We start from the raw sequence: 17,010 nt of genomic DNA on the forward strand, positions 1-17,010 counted from the left end.
ACTGCTGATGGGAGTGGACTGGAAGGTAGTGGACTGGAAGGTAGCCTGAAATAAGAGGCAAAGTGCCTGGGGGCATTTAAAATGCGTGTGGCATTCTTAATACTTGATCACTTTAGGGTAGATTATCAAGTACTTTAGGCTTTGGTGATAAATTATACTCTCAAGTTTATCGATGATGTTAAACATTCCTTGCTTTGATGATACCATTCTTTATTCACAGAATCACTTTTCTTCTCTTTTTTAGTTTATAGCCCAACTTTTTTTTTCCTTTAACTTTGCCCATTGCATGAGTCTCAGCAACTGAAGCTCAAACCTTGAAATGCAAACATTGAAGTAAAGTCCTGATTTGGACAAAGTGAAATAGAGAACAGGCTATTTAGTTTTACATATTGATTGCCAGAAAGAAGCAAGTAGTTATGTGAAGCTCAGCAGAGCCAAGATAGGAAAATATGGCTTTCCAGGTCTTACTCCCACTGATCCAGATGTTGGCATTATTTCGCTTGGTGGGATTCCCAGAAAGTCAGATGCAAATGCAAATGTACACACACACTGTAGAACTAATATAAAGTGTCTTTTGATCATTGGCCATTGGAGTTAGCCATATCTTCATAGACCTTCTTTTATATAGGATGCTAAAAAGATGGCATGTCTGTATACCATGTTGGAAAAATGTCACGGGGGTGGTAGGGACCATACTTAGACTTGCCTGGTGGATATAATTGACTTTGTCTTTCTTAAGGATTTCTTGACTCTTGAAGGAAGAGGCAGTGAAATACAGCAGGTGGGAACTGTACTGAATCATGTGAAGAAACATCTGCCCAAAGCACATTTTAAGAATCTTCACAGTTGGATTGTAAGTCAAGAAATTGAATTAGAAAAAATGGAGTCCTTATGCCAGGCACGAGCAAAGGAGCTTGATGAGTACTTGCAGCAGCTACTGAGGTAGGAAATAAGGGTGATGACTAATGAAATATTTGCTGATGGCATCTTCATATATTCTCTGCCTCAGTACAGCTAGCAGTGGGCTACACAGTACACACAAATTTCAAAAATAAAATACATACTTTCAAATCCCAGTTTGGCTCTAGGAGTGTAGACGTTTGGAGAATTCTTCAAATTATGACAAAGTTTCTGGGGAGAGTCTAAAAATATTTTCCATTTGTTTCCAGTTTTTTATGATATATATATGTGGCTCATTAGAATTCCACTATGATATAGGTTCTTATTTTTCAGATATTAATGTTACAAATTAAATTTTCTCTAAAGGATACCAAAAAAAGTAGTAAGAAAAACCTGGTTGGCTAATAAGTTTTGCGCCAACCTTCTCTTCTGATTAATACTTTTTGCTTATTTTTTATTCTAACATGTGTGATGTTCTTTTAGACTCCAGGATGATCACAGTAATCTGAGTAAGTGGTTGACTAATCAAGAAGAAAAATGGAAAGAAATGGAAGGATCAGGAGAGAAAACTGAGCTGTTTTGCCAAGCTCTAGCTAGAAAGAGGTATAGCTGATCTTGCATGAAATACATTTCTTGGGAATATGTTTTCTTACATGGCATCGTGGCTCTTATAAACTTTCCATGACATTTGGAATTTACAGGGAACAATTTGAATCTATGGCCCAGTTGAGCAACTCTGTGAAGGAATATGGGTTTACTGAGGAGGAAGAAATAGTAATGGAATCAACACGCTTGACTGATAGATACCAGGCATTATTGAGACAAATATGTGAAATTGATGAAGAGGATAAATTACCTCCTGCCGAGGCCCAGCCCTTGCATGATCTTGCACATGATGTGATTCATTGGATAACAGGGATTAAAGAGTCCCTTATGGTTCTGAATTCATCAGAAGGCAGGATGCCGCTGGAGGAAAGAATCCAAAAAATAAAGGTATAGCTAAATTTTGGAGGTCGGGGTGAACTCTAATTTTGAAAAACTTTAGAGGAAGACTGAAAAGAAATTTGTTTCTTAATGGAAAATAGGATCACTGTGGATTGGGTGAAGAAATTCAGATGACTGAGCTTATAAAAGAGAAGGGCTGTGATGGATCAAAATTATTTTAGTGCATATAGAAGAGAGAAAGTATATCCTCTGTGAGAGCAATGTCCAGTTATTGTCCATCTTCACTAAGTGCAGAAGAATGGAAATAAAGACAATAATGTAGAGCTGCAGCAGATGGAAGTTTTCTAGAATATAAAAAGAATGTATGATCTAGAGATTATCATACTAAGTGAAGTAAGTCAGATAAAGATAAGTATCATATATAACTTACCTGTGGAATTTAAAAAAATGGTATAAGTGAGCTTATTTACAAAACAAAAGGAGACTCACAGATATAGAAAACAAACTTCTGGTTGATTACCAGAGGGGAAAAGCAAGAGAGGGATAAATTAGGAGTTTGGGATTAGCAGAGCTAACTACTACATATAAAGTAGATAAACAGCAAGGACCTACTGTATAACCCAGGGAACTGCATTCAATATCTTGTAATAACCTATAATGAAAAAGAATATAAAAAGGAATATATATATATATATATATATATATATATATATATATATATCTGAATCACCATGTTGTACACCAGAAACTAACACAACATTGTAAATCAACTGTACTTCAATTTAAAAAAAAAGAATGTATGTCAGTACCTCAGAAGCATCAGCAGCATCAAGGGCAGGGCTAGAGAGGACCTCTTCTTCAGAGTGGAGATGCATGGTTCCTAAAGGGTGTTAGATACTGAGTAGAGAGGAAGATAAAGTCCAGCTACAAGGGTTGGATTGACTAACTGAAGTAATCGGAATCATTTGGGATTATATCTGAAAGATTTTCCAGAAAAGGAGGATCTGGAGTAGTGTTTCCAAGTAGGGCGGGACTTGCTTGTTTGGAGCAAAGGAGGAAAAGAAAAGAAAAGGGAATGGGTATTAATTAGGTCAGAGAAATAAGTTATCTTGAGTCACTCTGTGTTTTCCTGTAGGAAGTCATAAACCCAGTCTCGGGTGGATAAAAGTATCTTGTTCAGATTGTAACCTAACTCTTCATTTGTAAATAATGGCGTAGATAGGAAAGAGGACATTCCAGGGATCTTTTGGCATATAATTTCTTTGAGGGCAATTAAAAATCAGGAGAATAGGAATGCAATCAGCTCAACCTGACAAATGTTCACTGAGAGCCAGTTCTATACAATGTGAAGGAGATGTCTCTGTGTTTGGGGCATGTATAAAAATGAGAAGGTAATTTTGAAATATACTCTGCAATTAGAATCTCCAAATAATATTTATAAATAAAAGGATATCATGTGTAATATCCCTCAGTAATACAGATGAGATTTTAAGACCTTTTTTATTTAATTTAGGAAATCATTTTACTAAAACCTGAAGGGGACGCTAAAATACAGACCATCATGAATCAGGCTGAGAGCAGCAAGGCTCCATTGGTTCCAAAGAGCTTTACTGATATCAAGAACCAGTGGGACAACACACTCCATTTAGCCAACACGTATCTAAGGTAAAGGGCATGGCTTCACCACTTCCATGGGTTGTCATTGTGCAGTGAAGCCATAACAAGTATGTTTTGTCTGCCTTCTGGATGTGGATATAACATGTCTGTTGGAGAGAAAGTAAGTATGTCTGGGGCAACCACAATATTGAGGCAGAAACGAAGAAGAGTAGTTCTCTGGATCAAATATGAAATACACTGTCATAACTCAGTGGCAGTGTTTACTTTGGCCGGTGCATCAACCCGTGGGGCCCTTGGTACCAAATTGGCACTCATTCCACCTTCAACACTCACCTTCTGTACCAACCCCCCCACCGGACAACCTCAGTGTCTGTGTGGTGTTACTGTAGGATAATTCATGCTTTTAAATATGTATGCTAAGAGATTCTCAAATATGTAAACATTGATAAATGTTGTCTGAATTTAATGGACATAATTCTGGTGAAAATTCTTAATTCATATCACATCTGAAATGATACATTCAATGTTTGGTAGAGACATGTAAATTTTATGTGTTTCTAAGGAAACATCAAAACTAAATTTAAGCTATAGAAAGCATAAACTAGTTAGTTGGCCAATATACTAAATGCTCATTTATTTTACTTCTATGAAAAAGAAACACATAGAATAATATATTTATACTTAAACATCATAAAAACTGGAATAGTTTGAAATCTAAATTATTAAATATTTTTTCTTAAGTCAAATTATGTAACTTTTTTCAATTTTTAATACTACAAATGATTTTTATCTTGATTTCTGAGCTAAACTTAGTGCTATTTAGAATGTTCTAATGACAAAGGAGTCTCAGGGAATAATGTCTATTAGTGTTATTTTAATGATTTTTATTATAATTTAAGTTGTATTATAATATAGCAAAATGCCATTCCATTTTGTTAAGTGTCATTTCACTTGTAAAATGTTTTGTTAAATTTAGCCATCAAGAAAAGCTACTACTGGAAGGAGAGAAGTATTTGCAAAGTAAGGAGGATCTGAGATTAATGCTCACAGAACTAAAAAAGCAACAAGAAGTGGGCTTTGCTCTGCAACATGGTTTGCAGGAGAAGAAGGCGCAATTGAAAATTTATAAGAAATTCCTCCAGAAGGCACAAGATTTGACATCCTTGCTAGAGGAGTTAAAATCTCAAGGGAATTACCTCTTAGAGTGCACCAAAAATCCCAACTTCAGTGAAGAGCCGTGGCTGGAAATAAAGCAACTCCATGAAAGTCTTCTTCAACAACTGCAGGTAAATGGTCAAAATAAAATTTTAAATAATTGTTCTAATTTGTAGTATTTGTATATGGGACCACTGTTTTTGTTCTTTTGGTAAATAAAAAGCTTTCAAAATTTATCATTTTTTGATACAAATACTGATTCTTCAAGATGGAGGAATCAGTTTGGTCAGTTTTGCCAGAGGAATCCAGTGTGTGCTATTTGATGATAGTGTTATTTCCTTCCATCAAAGCTCCCCTCTTTGGGGGTAGGAAAGATTAAGATTTTTATGGCATCTCTGTGTAGGTGACAATGTCAGAGTTGTCCATGCATCATCCATGCATCCATCCATCCACACATCCATCCATTCATCATCTGTCTATTGCAGTAGTATAGCCATTATTCTGTATAAGCCTTGTCAGGTTCTCCCTTGTCAGGTTTCTCCCTTGAGTCTTTCCGCATGATCTTCAATGAAAGAGTGAAGAGGTAAAATGTCATCCCGTCATGAGGGATAGTATTCTCTTAAGAAAATTGTTTATAATTCTTTGCTCACAAAGCCAGATTCAATGTAAGGATTCTCTGGATAAGAAATCTTGCTTATACAGAGAGCAGGAGTTGTGCAGGGGTGAAGATTATCCCTGCTTGCCTTGTAAGTTATTTCGTTTCATAGTTGCTACTTTTCTGATTATGTGTGCTCACTTTATTTTCTTATTCCAGGAAAAGAACCTGAAGATGGTTTTGCTCTTGAGTTAGGATTACTTCTCCCTAACGCACTAATTTTGAAGTTTGATTCTTAGTAAAGGAGTCTGAAGTTAGGTTGATTTCATATGGTCTCGCTTGCCAGAGTGGGAACTTGGTTTTAGTGAGAAGGATTAGGGAGCTGCTTTATTATGGATGTTTGTGATTTGATGATATAATTTGTAGCCATTTTGTTTTGTAAACCTCTTGAGAAATTGTCTTTAGGAATGAAATGAAGGCAAAGAAACATGGGGGAAACAAATCTGGTTTCAATAAGTCATTTTTGTTGTGGAGAAGAGAGTTTTTATGGTGAAATATCTCAACACAAAAAACTTTAAACTTAGGGACTCTGGATGATTTATGACTATATGCCTTTTTCAGGATGAAACCTTATAAGACAAATGTTTACTAGCAATTTAATTATTTTCTGAGTGAGAAAATTCAGAGACCTATCTTATAAATTGTCAATCATTTTATGTTTAGGATTCTGTGCAAAAATTGGAAGGTCATGTTCGAGAACACGAGTCATACCAGGTTTGCGTCACGGACCTAAATACTGAATTGGATAATATCTCAAAGGAATTTGTCAGTTTTCCTGAAGAGCCTGTGGATCCAATAGCAGTTGAAGAAAAACTGCAGAAACTGCAGGTATTAAACAGTGTCCAGACATGACAGACATTTTTTTAAATGAATATTAATTACCATTTGACAAATCAGTGTCTTTGGTCAGAAATTCAAACGCTAAAAATACTATTTAGATGACTACTGGATAAAGTCCTGACCAGTCGTTAAAAAATGTGAGTGCTCTTCTTTAGTGACCAAATCCGTTTATAGTTTGAATTGAACAGTTCTCTGTACTCTGGGCCCTCAGAGACAATTCCACCCATGACCAGTCTGTAGCTTCTGGAGATCTTTGTTTTAGAGATAGCACAGTGATTCCAGTAGATACTGGGTAGCCCAAGGATGCATCTAATGCAACAGGTCCTAGGGGGAAGTGGTTTAATTTTGCATTCTTCATGGTGGGTGGATGGGAGCTGTGTAATTTTCATACTCGTGGACCACATTGGAGCTCTCTGCAGATGCAGGGCTCTTAAAATTCCACCCTCACTCGAACACCACCTCACCCTGTACAGTGAGGATTGCATCTCTTTACCTACATCCTCCAAACACATTCCTGAGATGCTTACCGTTTGCAGAACCAACATAAACAGGCACGAGTGGTGTCCTCTGGAAGAAAACAAAGTAGAGCATTTTCCTAGCTGCTGCTTTCACAATTCCCTGACTGGAGGTTGCCTGGAGTGCGTCTCTGGGCAGCACTGCTGGCATGAGCTTGGGGATTTCTCATCTCTCCTTTTTAGGGACCTGAGAATCAAGCAAGACTTCTCTAGAATATCTGGAGGATATCGCTGTTCAAGAGGGAGGAGCCTTGTCACAATGTCATGTACTGAGAACACAACATCCTTATAATAAAAGGCTATGAAATGAGAAGAAATCAGTATTGATTACAACTTAACACATCACTGTCGTTCGTCAGAAATTCAAATCCTGAAAAATGCTGTTCAGGTGACTGTTGGATAAAGTCCTGACAAGTCACAAAAAATGGGAATGTTCTGCTCTAGTGACCAAATCACTGTGACAGGGCTGCCTCCCTTTTGAACAATGATAGTGTGACAAGGGTTGAGGGCTCCTTGTGTCCTAAGCCCTGTTTGGGTGCCACAGACACTAAGGAGAGTGTGACCTGAGCCTCACTCTGAGGGACCAGGCTCCTATTGAAAAATTAAATAGAGCCTTTTGCTATAGCTAGAAGGAATCTCAGAGGCCATCGAGTTCAGACTCCTCATTTCATAAATGATGAGCTGAGTTACGGAGAGCTTAGGAACTTATAGGGTCACTCGAGTTAAATGACAGAGTAGGGGCTGCAATTCAGGTCTTCTGACCCCACTAGACATCTCCGCTTGGATGTCTCATAGTTATTTGTGGTTCAGCATGGCTAGAAAATAACTCATCATCTCCTTCCCTTTCTCCATACCCCAGCTCCCTACCCATGAATCTGCTTTTTCTTCTCTGATTCTGTGAATATCTGTATCATCTGTCTAGGCTGCCAGGTCAGAAACCTGGATATCCTTCCCCAGACTCTAGTCTGACATGTCTGGCATCAATTGCTGTCCCTTTCATCTCTGGACTAGCTCTGCAATTTGTGCCTCTGCCGTTACCCCCGTTACTGCTGCTTTAGAACAGACCCTCATCTCACAGATGCCTGCATTGGACATCTGAATGGGCTCCCTGCTGGCAGTGTCCCTTTCTCCAGTGTAAATCTATCCAGAGTGCAATCTGGAACTCCCTTCTTCCAGCTGAAACTGTTTCCACGACCCGTACATATTTGCTAGCATAGCTCTTTCCACATTCTGTTACAACTTTGTTTACTTCCGTGTCTCTCTCACTAGACTATAGGATTATGAAGGGTCTGTATTTTAGTATCTTATGTAACTTCCAACCTGTCATAATACTTGCTGTTAGCTGAATGCATGAATGTTTGTTGTGGAGTCCACTAGGAAAGGGACTAATAAATAAGTACATAGTTTCACCTAGTAACTCTAAGTCTTATTCTATTTCAGAGTAACGCCAGTAGCTGCTATAGTATATCAGATTCCCTTGAGTCTAGAGGTCTCAAATTAGCCTCATTCATTCATGTATTTAGTAAATACCAATTGAGCTTCTACTATATTTAAGATATTGCATTAGGTAGATTGATTTAAGCCTTGCTCTGAATTTTAGACATTAACGCTAGATTCAAGCAGGCACATTCTAAATGGTTCCTTTTTTCTTTTCAAGGCTTTACATCAAGTGGGCACTTATTTCGTGTTTTGATTGGGTTTGATTTTAGTATTATTTGTTTTCTTTTCTTTTCTTTTTTTTGTAGTTTTCTTCTTTCTTACATTTATTTTTATTTGGGGAGGGTAATTAGGTTTACTTATTTATTTTTAGAGGAAGTACTGGGGATTGAACCCGGGACCTTGTGCATGCTAAGCATGTGCTCTCCCACTTGAGCTATACCCTCCCCCTTGATTTTAGTATTATTTGTATCTTGAACAAAACATATTCTCAACAAATATGTGTTGACTGTTTCCTATGTTCCAGGAACTGGGTTGTGAAAATTTTCTTCATTACTTCTTATAAACTTCTAGTATCCTATAAAATCTGTTGGAGAATCTGATCTGGGCTGCTACGTTGGTTTAAATTTTACTCAAAGTTTCTTCTTTGCGATATGGGTTGATAAGTTTTTTAGACTTTCCACTAGTCAAGGAAAATACTTTATGATTTACAAAAGTCAATTAACTCTTGTGACAATTGAACAGTGATACTTTCTGGATAATCCTTTCTCCATTCACAGGAGCTAGAGAATAGTCTCCATTTACAAGATGGCACATTAGAGAAGATTATAGCTTTAGCAAAATCCATCAAGCAGAACACATCTTCAGTGGGACAGAAGATTATTAAAGATGATATAGAATCACTTAAGTGTAAACAAAAAGATTTGGAAAACCGACTTGAATCTGCTAAGCAGGAGATGGAAAATTGTCTCAATAGCATTCTCAAATCAAAATGCTCAACCGAAAAGAAAGAAAAGTTTGCTCTGCCAGACAGAGAGGGGCAGGTTACTTCTGATGGACAGGAGTCCACTCAGGGCTCAGCTGCAGTGGAAAAGTTGGAGGAAGACTGGGAAATAAATAAGGTAAGTGCTTGTGATTGCATCTCTAAGACGTCGCGTCTGAGAATGAAGAGGTGTTTTTGGGCTCTGAAAAGAGGGTTGTGAATCAAGCCTTCTGATTTCATAATTAAACCCTCCATGTGCTGGCTATTTATGATGCCCACTTGTAAAAAGAGCCCTTAGAAAACTGTCCAGGATTTCAGTGGTGAAATATTACTGTTCATCTGATACAAATGTCAGTCGTCAATTTAGGTTTATTATTCTCTCTGATATGTAATCAGACACAGTTTCTTGGGTCAAGAGCTCAAAGGCAAATTAGAAAAGGCAAAAGAAAATGTGCTTTACCCATTTTCTTAGAAAAAAAAATATAACACCCCTATTTTTTTGTTTTTTGGGTTTTTTTTTTTTTGGTTGATTTCATAATGATATCAGAGATTGCTTGAAAGGATAGTTTCCTTTCTTTTTCTTCTGTTAACTCTGTAGTGCAAATGTATTTTTAAATGTTGTCAGATCTTTTGGTGTGAGAATGTCAACTTTGGGCTCCTAATTTTCCCTGCAAAGAAGAAAGAAGAATGTTGTTTTGTTTCCATTCCAAACAGCCAAATGGGTACATTTTCCTATGGCTCTTAAAGTGCTTTCTCATAGGCTAGAGATTGAAATGGAAAAGGCACAGACAGACAGCCATGCAGTAAACTATATTTGAAAGAGTCTCCTTGTTAGGCAGCCTCTCACAATCCAGGGTCCTGTGGGACAATAGCGAAGGTTAAACCCTTCTCATGTGAGTCCTCATCAGATTGTTAAAGAATACGTGAAACTCAGGAATGAGGAGAATCTGTACTTCTAATGTCTTCCTAAAGCAGAAACGCATGGAGGTTTAGAGGATCCAGAAAGGGTTTTATAGAAACATGTTAAATGCCAAGGTTAAATGCCAGTGGAGCATCTCTCTGGCCATGAGAAAAGACTTCTTCTAAGTCCCACAGACAGTGTTAGATACTGCTAAAGACACGTCTTAAAGGACTGGGGAGACTCTTGAAGTTGTATGTGTAAAAGAGACTCTCTTAATGGTACTTGAAGAGCACTAGATACGTAAAAAAGGAAAAATACCTGAGTGCTTTCTATCCTAATACACGACGACATTGCTAAAGAGACTTGCTGAATAACTTTAAGATTAGCTTCTCAGACCCATTTTGGCTACAAACTCCCAAAATTCAATAGTGTATATTGAAAACTAAATAAAGATCATAAACCAATAATAAGATTTTTTTACGCTAAGCTTTTACTTAATCTTGAATGATGAGTTATTGATAATTTATGATACTTCACTAAAATGATTTTTTTTTCAAAGCAGATATTTTCACAGGTCAGGACTATAGGAAGCTAGTTTTAATTCTCCAGCAGCATTTTCCCTTTTTCCCTCCTTTTGTAAGATGAGTCCTTTTTTTCTGAATCTGTGCTTCTTATTTACTCTTAAGTACTGACTATACTTACTTTATTCTATGTAACATTAGACCATGTAAGATCAAGAGCAGTTTTAAAGTTGAATAACAACTAGAATAAATCAAAGTATGCATCAACAAATGTAATACAAATATAATTTGACAGATGTAAGACACAAGTATCAATTACTTCAGCAGGAGTCTCTGTATGATGCATACATATAGCACATAAAAGCAAAATTTACAGAGTTATAAATCTGATTAATCAAAATCTATTGTGACAGTGAAAATAACCACTTAATTCATTAAGAACATTTATTGAGACCTCTTTTGCCAGTCATTCAGCTAGAAGTGGGAATACAGTTGTCACAGTGTAAAATCTAATGCTAATTAGATATCTAATTAATGCTCATTTCATGTGCCTTTTGGAATCTAGAGGGGCTTTTATCAGATTATGTAAAATAATCTCCAGGAGAATTTTTAGGAAGTTTTTATTTAATTTTATTTTTTTTATTAGCTTGTATTTGGTCTTAGAGTTTTGTTGAATGTGTAATTGCACTTTTCAAAAATTGCCATTAAAGCATGCATATGTTTGAATCCATTGCCAAGAATTTCATTTTAGATGAAATGTAGGGAATATTTTAGATCTGGACCTTTGGCTGACTTCTTCTTTAATGCCAAAATATTAAGGCCGACTCAGAGACAAAAGAAGTTATAAAACGTAGTCTGAAGGATATGGACACTGATGATCCAAGATCACACTGGATATTTTTACAGAGGTGAATTTCTAAAATTTTTTAAATATGAAAAGGCAAAACTACCTTCCACCTCCCCCTGAAGTAACAAATGAGGATATGATAAAAAGTAAGGACTGATCTCTTAAGATTCTAGGTGTCCAAAAAGGAAAATGATAAAGAGGCGAAACAGGGAAACTGATACATTTTTCATGTATTATTTTTCTAAAAAGTCATAAAGCAACATTACAGCTTAACCCATATGGAGTGATCTTTCTTGCGCCCTCCTTCCCAAATGTCAACCTGCATGACATCATTACTTTTCAAAAATCTTTTGTCTATAATTACTTAATTTCCTCATCATTAGGTATAATTGTTAGTCAGTATGTCTGAATTGTTTTTTGTTTTTTTCAACGTTTTCTGTGCATTTATAATTTCAATATTTAAGAAGGCACCTGTACAGAAATCCTGGAAGGCAGATAATCACAGATACAAAACACGCAGGGCGTCCAGCTGTGGGTGAGCAACCCGATACTCATAAAAGTCAGTAGTAGAATGCAAAGGAAGAGTTTCCAGTCCTGGGGTAAATAGTGTCTCTTTCTGGTGTCGGTTATCCTAGTAACTCAGTAAAAGACATTTTTGTAACTGAACACATATTTGGGCCACATGTCAACCCTGTCTTCCAGGTGTGCTACTTCACTCTTCTGGCCAGGATGCAAATCTTGCTTCTTACTTTAGAGGTATTTTCCTCAGTCCAAGGTTTATTTCTTTACAGGACAGGTGACTTACATAGTTGTACATGGTATTAACATCTGAGAGCAGCATGCATTTGAGAACATGCTCTGAAGTCCTAAAATCTGAGGTTGAGGGACCTTAGAAATCTGTATCTTGATGCTGTGTTTCAAGTTAGGGAATCAAAGTCAGAAGTTGTTAATTGGCCAAGTTTTCATTCTAGTAGAGCTGGGGCTAGAACCCATGTATCCTCTACTCAGCCTGATGGTGATGGTTTACCCCACCATTTTATCAAATGTATTAGTTACATGGGTTGTTAGTTGAGGTTTAATATGCTGAGCTGTATCTGATTTCAGTGGACCCTTTACTGAGTTCTTGTGTATGTTTTCATCCTTCTCTACTCTGTTCTCTGTAAGCCCAACCAAACCTTGTTCCTAGCATTTCTAGCAGATGTCAGGTCAAGAACTGCTAGATTGTTGGCTCCTCAGTTTCTTCCCACTCTACTCTATAAACCACCAATTGTTAATCTTGACAATCGGAGACTAAATAAAATTTTCTTTTTTTTCTAATGTGAATTTATTTATACATACAGTCAATAAAAATGTATTGAACAGGCAGTGAGGGTTCAGCAGTGAGTGAAAATAGACGTGGTCTCTGTTCTCATAGAGCTTCTGGTCTAGAGGAGGAGACATCCATAAAGCACCTAATTCACTGATGAGAGTCTAATTACAGGAACTAAGGGAAGGAACACATTTCCATGAGAGTCTATAATAAAGGAGTCTGATCTGAACTGTAGTCAGAGAGAGCTTCTCTGAAGAAACACTTGAACTGAGACCAGCAGGGTGGATTGGGGTTAACAGAACTCAGAACTGGGTGCTAGGAACATTCTTGGCAGTGAAAGTAGAATTTCCTCTTGTGGGTGAGTTTAAGGAGTCAGAAACTGAACTAAGGCCAGTGCATAGAGGGTGGAGGAGAGGAAAGTGACAAGAGTGAGGCCTGAGAGGTAGGCGGGGCTGGCTGAGTCACAAGTGCCTTCCAGGTCGTGTTAACATTTTAGACTATACGCTAAAAGGAAGAGGCAGCCTCTGAGTCCATGCTGACCTGCTGTTTGGTTTTGTCTCTAAAGGTGATGGCTGTTTGCTTATGCTTAGAATTGTTTTTCACTGCTTCATGTTGGAATGCTTTAGAGAAGAAAGAAACATATCCTCTAGAGTGTGTACGACAATGTCCCAGTGTTGGCAGGTTACAAGTGATCAATTTAGCTTCTCACTGTCCAGAATTATTATGGCCATGGGGCCACTGCCCCTGGATGGGAAAAGGGATGGTGAAGCTATTATGGTCTTTATCTCTTTTGACTCTGCTGCTAGGTTTGCTAACCAGAGACAATGTTCAAATAATTGTTTAAAGCTCAGTGTTTTAAATGTTAAAGTAAAATGTTTACTTCATGAATTAAAAGACAAGGATGACAATATTGTGGTCCTGCCCATTAGGAGAATAGATGACATTCTTTCTCACCTCTTATTCTTTTCCAAACAGGCCAAACTCTAAGGAGAGATCGGTAGTTGAAAAAAAGTAACAGTTTAAAAAAAAATTAACATAGTTAACAATGTAACACAACCAGGCTTTTGATAAAACGGTCAAGTGTTTTCTACTTTAAATTTGTTATTAGTTTTGAAAATTCCAATTATGCCCAGAGGCTCAATATGTACACTTAATTAGGTTATACTTTGTCTTAAATTTGTGCTAATCATAGATTTTTTTTTTAAAGAGAAATTCCAGGAGAAGTGGAGAAGGGAAAGAATCAGATGTTGCAGGGCTTAAGGGCTCACGAGGGTCCATGCATTGGAATGGATACTCCAGAATAGACACAGGGAAGATCTTGTGTCCTGGAAGAAAGGTAGACAAGAAAATCTCTAACCCAGAGAAAGGACTAGGACTAGGACCTGCTTATCCTGACTACAGGTGGGAAAGGACGGTCCCCCATGAGAAATCAAAACCAAACGTGTATCTCGAACAAGCTTAGGATCCAAATCTATACTCCTTGCATTGTGGAGCAGTTCAAGTCAAGAAATTAACATGAAAATCAGTATCTGTCTTCTTGGGGTACCTGGAATAAGGAAGCACAAATCCATATAAGGGGCAGGTCACTTCTACCAATCAGGCCACAGGGATTCCCACAGTGGAGTTAAAAAAATAGTGCCTGATAACGAATCAGTTAGTATCAATCAGTAGCACAAAGGAACATTTTACCACAAAGAAGAGTCCTCTTCACTTCCAAAGAGAGAAATTAATACTCTAGGAAAATGAGATAATGCAGCAGTTTGAAAGCTATTATACAATAATATGTTTTAAATGGTTAGTGATATAAAAGATGGATTTGAAATCATAATGAAAGAATAAAATACTTCGTGAAAAAAGGGAAGATCTTAAAAACAACCCCTTGGAACTTCAGTGAATTTTTTAAAAGAGTCATTGAGGTTAAGATTGCTCTGGCCAAGTGAAGTAGCAAACTTAATATAGCCTGAAGAGAGAATTTGTTGGCTGGAACATATGACCAACAAAATAACCCATAATCCAACACAGAGCTATAGAGAGATGGAAAAGAGGAAGGAGGTTTTAAGGACCCAGAGGATGTAATGATATGATCAAACACAATTCTGGGGGAATTCTTGGAGGGAATGGAGGAAAAGCAAGGCTGGGAATTTTCCAGAATTGAGGAAAAATATGAATCCTCAGTTTGAAGAAGTACAGAGAACCTGGAACAGGCAAACAATAAATAAATATTATGTAAATTATTATATAAATGCATTCTATTTTTGAGATCTCAATGTGTAGATGATTGTTTTTTAAACATACTCTAAAAGCAGAAGCTCAAACAGGAAAAGAGTGATGAGTTTGACTACATTAAAACATTGAAGTCATGTTCAACAAAAGATACCCCATATAAAGTTCGAAGACAATCTACTGGAAGATGATAATTGCAGTGCATAAAACAGAAGATTAGTATGCAGAATATGAAAAGAACACCAAAAATTATGAACAACCCAATAAAAAATAGGCAATGATCATGCAGAAGTAATTCACAGAAGATGAGAGTCATAGCCAGTGAACATAAAACAATAATAATATTAATTTCACACCTACTATATTGACAGAAATTAAAGTCTAATGTTAGCACCAAATATCAGAGAGGCTTAGGGAAAATAGAAATTCTCTTACTGTGCTGGTAGGAATAAAAACTAATTCAGTTTGGAGAACATATCAGTAACTATGGAGAATCGAAAGTAGTAATTTCAGTTCTAGGAAAACATCCCAGAGAAACTCACATATGTGCAGGAAGACCTACACAAGGGTGTTTATTTAGTAATATCTGTAATAGGAAAAATTGGAAGCAATGATAATGTTCACAGTAGCCTGACAGATAAATCGTGTTCATGGAGACAGCAGAACAGTATAGAAACCTAAAATGACTGTACTGGATTTATATCTGTCATCATATTAAATCTCAAAACATACTGCTGAGTGAAAAAAAAACCCAAGTTATAAAATAATACATGATTTTAATTTCATAAGAATTAAAATACATAAAACAATACTGGATGAATATTAACATATGTAGTCAAAGTATAAAAACATATATGTGTGGATTTTGGAATAGTGGTTAGTTCTGGGGAGGAAGAGATGAAAAGGGATGAGAACTAGGCTTTAAGTTGTATTTTTAATGTGGAAAATTATATCATTTATATCTGTGTCATTGGTAATGAGTATCTGTTATATTGCGTTCTTTTAAATATATTTGAAATATAATTTAAAATAAGATGTTTCAAAGAGCCTGCAAAATCAAAATAAAAAAACAGCCAAGGGTGATGGGCAAAGGATGACTGGTTACAAAAGAATCTTTCCAAGAGCCAATCAGGGAGTGAGTCTGAGTTCTAACCTCTTGGACGTGAACAAAGGAATGTTACCTTTTAAATTACAATGTACCTTTGAGGGATTCTGTTGGATTTTCTGCCAAAATGGAAACACAGCTTGTGGATTTGGTAAACAAATGGTGTGTTGGGGTGATTTCAGGTTTTTCAGAATACTCTTTGTGACCGCTGAAGGCACGTTACCAATGGCATGTTACAGATGTGGCTAGGTCTCGAGTGACTGGCCCATCAGGTAAGAGAGACCAGGGCTCTGAATTCCTAGTAAGTGATTGCTAAGCAGTAAAGTTTTCCTGGGTCTGGTATCTACGCCTCTAGCTCAGTGCTCTTTCCCTGCAGGTAGATTTGTGGGGGTGCTCTAAGTAACAGTAACCATCTGGTGGACTGGAGGCCGGCATCTGTCTCATAGGATCACGGCTTGTGGCAAAAAGCACCCATGGGCCAGGGAAATCTGTGATGTAGCTCCTCCCTCCTTTCCTCTCAGAGCCTTTCTGGATCTTTTCCCCAAGGTGCTGCCTTCCATGAAGATTTTAACCATAGTTCACATGAGGATATATGCAAAATCATTTCAATTATTTGTAGCCTTTTAGTATCTGCAAATTCCAAACTCCCAATTTATCCCTCACCACCTGCTTTCCTCTTTGGTAACCATAAATTTGTTTTCTATGTCTGTGAATCTGTTTCTGTTTTGTAAATAAGATCATTTGTGTCTTTTTTTTTTTTTTTTTAGATTCCACATATAAGTGATATCATATGGTATTTGTCTTTCTCTTTCTGACTTACTTTACTTGGTACGACAATCTCCAGGTCCATCCATGTTGCCACAAATGGCATTATATCATTCTTTTTTATGTCTGAGTAGTATTCCATTGTATAAATATAGCACTTCTATAATATAAATATACCAGTATATAAATATAACTTCTTTATCCACTCATCTACGGATGGACATTTAGGTTGCTTCCATGTCTTGGCTATTATAAATAGTGCTGTGAACATTGGGGTGCGTGTGTCTTTTCAA

At 36.9% G+C, this 17,010-nt stretch overlaps 1 protein-coding gene across 13 annotated transcripts in view; it reads left to right on the forward strand.

The window, feature by feature from the left end:
* SYNE2 (spectrin repeat containing nuclear envelope protein 2) overlaps nucleotides 1–17,010 on the forward strand; it is a 288,222-nt gene that overhangs the window by 133,324 nt on the left and 137,888 nt on the right. For all 13 annotated transcript variants that reach the window (XM_072963192.1, XM_072963191.1, XM_072963196.1 and 10 more), the window contains 7 exons: nucleotides 740–942; nucleotides 1,384–1,503; nucleotides 1,602–1,893; nucleotides 3,359–3,510; nucleotides 4,439–4,748; nucleotides 5,936–6,100; nucleotides 8,844–9,185. In XM_072963192.1, the coding sequence (XP_072819293.1) occupies nucleotides 740–942; nucleotides 1,384–1,503; nucleotides 1,602–1,893; nucleotides 3,359–3,510; nucleotides 4,439–4,748; nucleotides 5,936–6,100; nucleotides 8,844–9,185 (1,584 nt within the window). The remainder of the gene's footprint in view (nucleotides 1–739; nucleotides 943–1,383; nucleotides 1,504–1,601; nucleotides 1,894–3,358; nucleotides 3,511–4,438; nucleotides 4,749–5,935; nucleotides 6,101–8,843; nucleotides 9,186–17,010) is intronic.

Source organism: Vicugna pacos, chromosome 6, assembly GCF_048564905.1.
Source record: "Vicugna pacos chromosome 6, VicPac4, whole genome shotgun sequence".
Lineage (NCBI taxonomy): Eukaryota > Metazoa > Chordata > Mammalia > Artiodactyla > Camelidae > Vicugna > Vicugna pacos.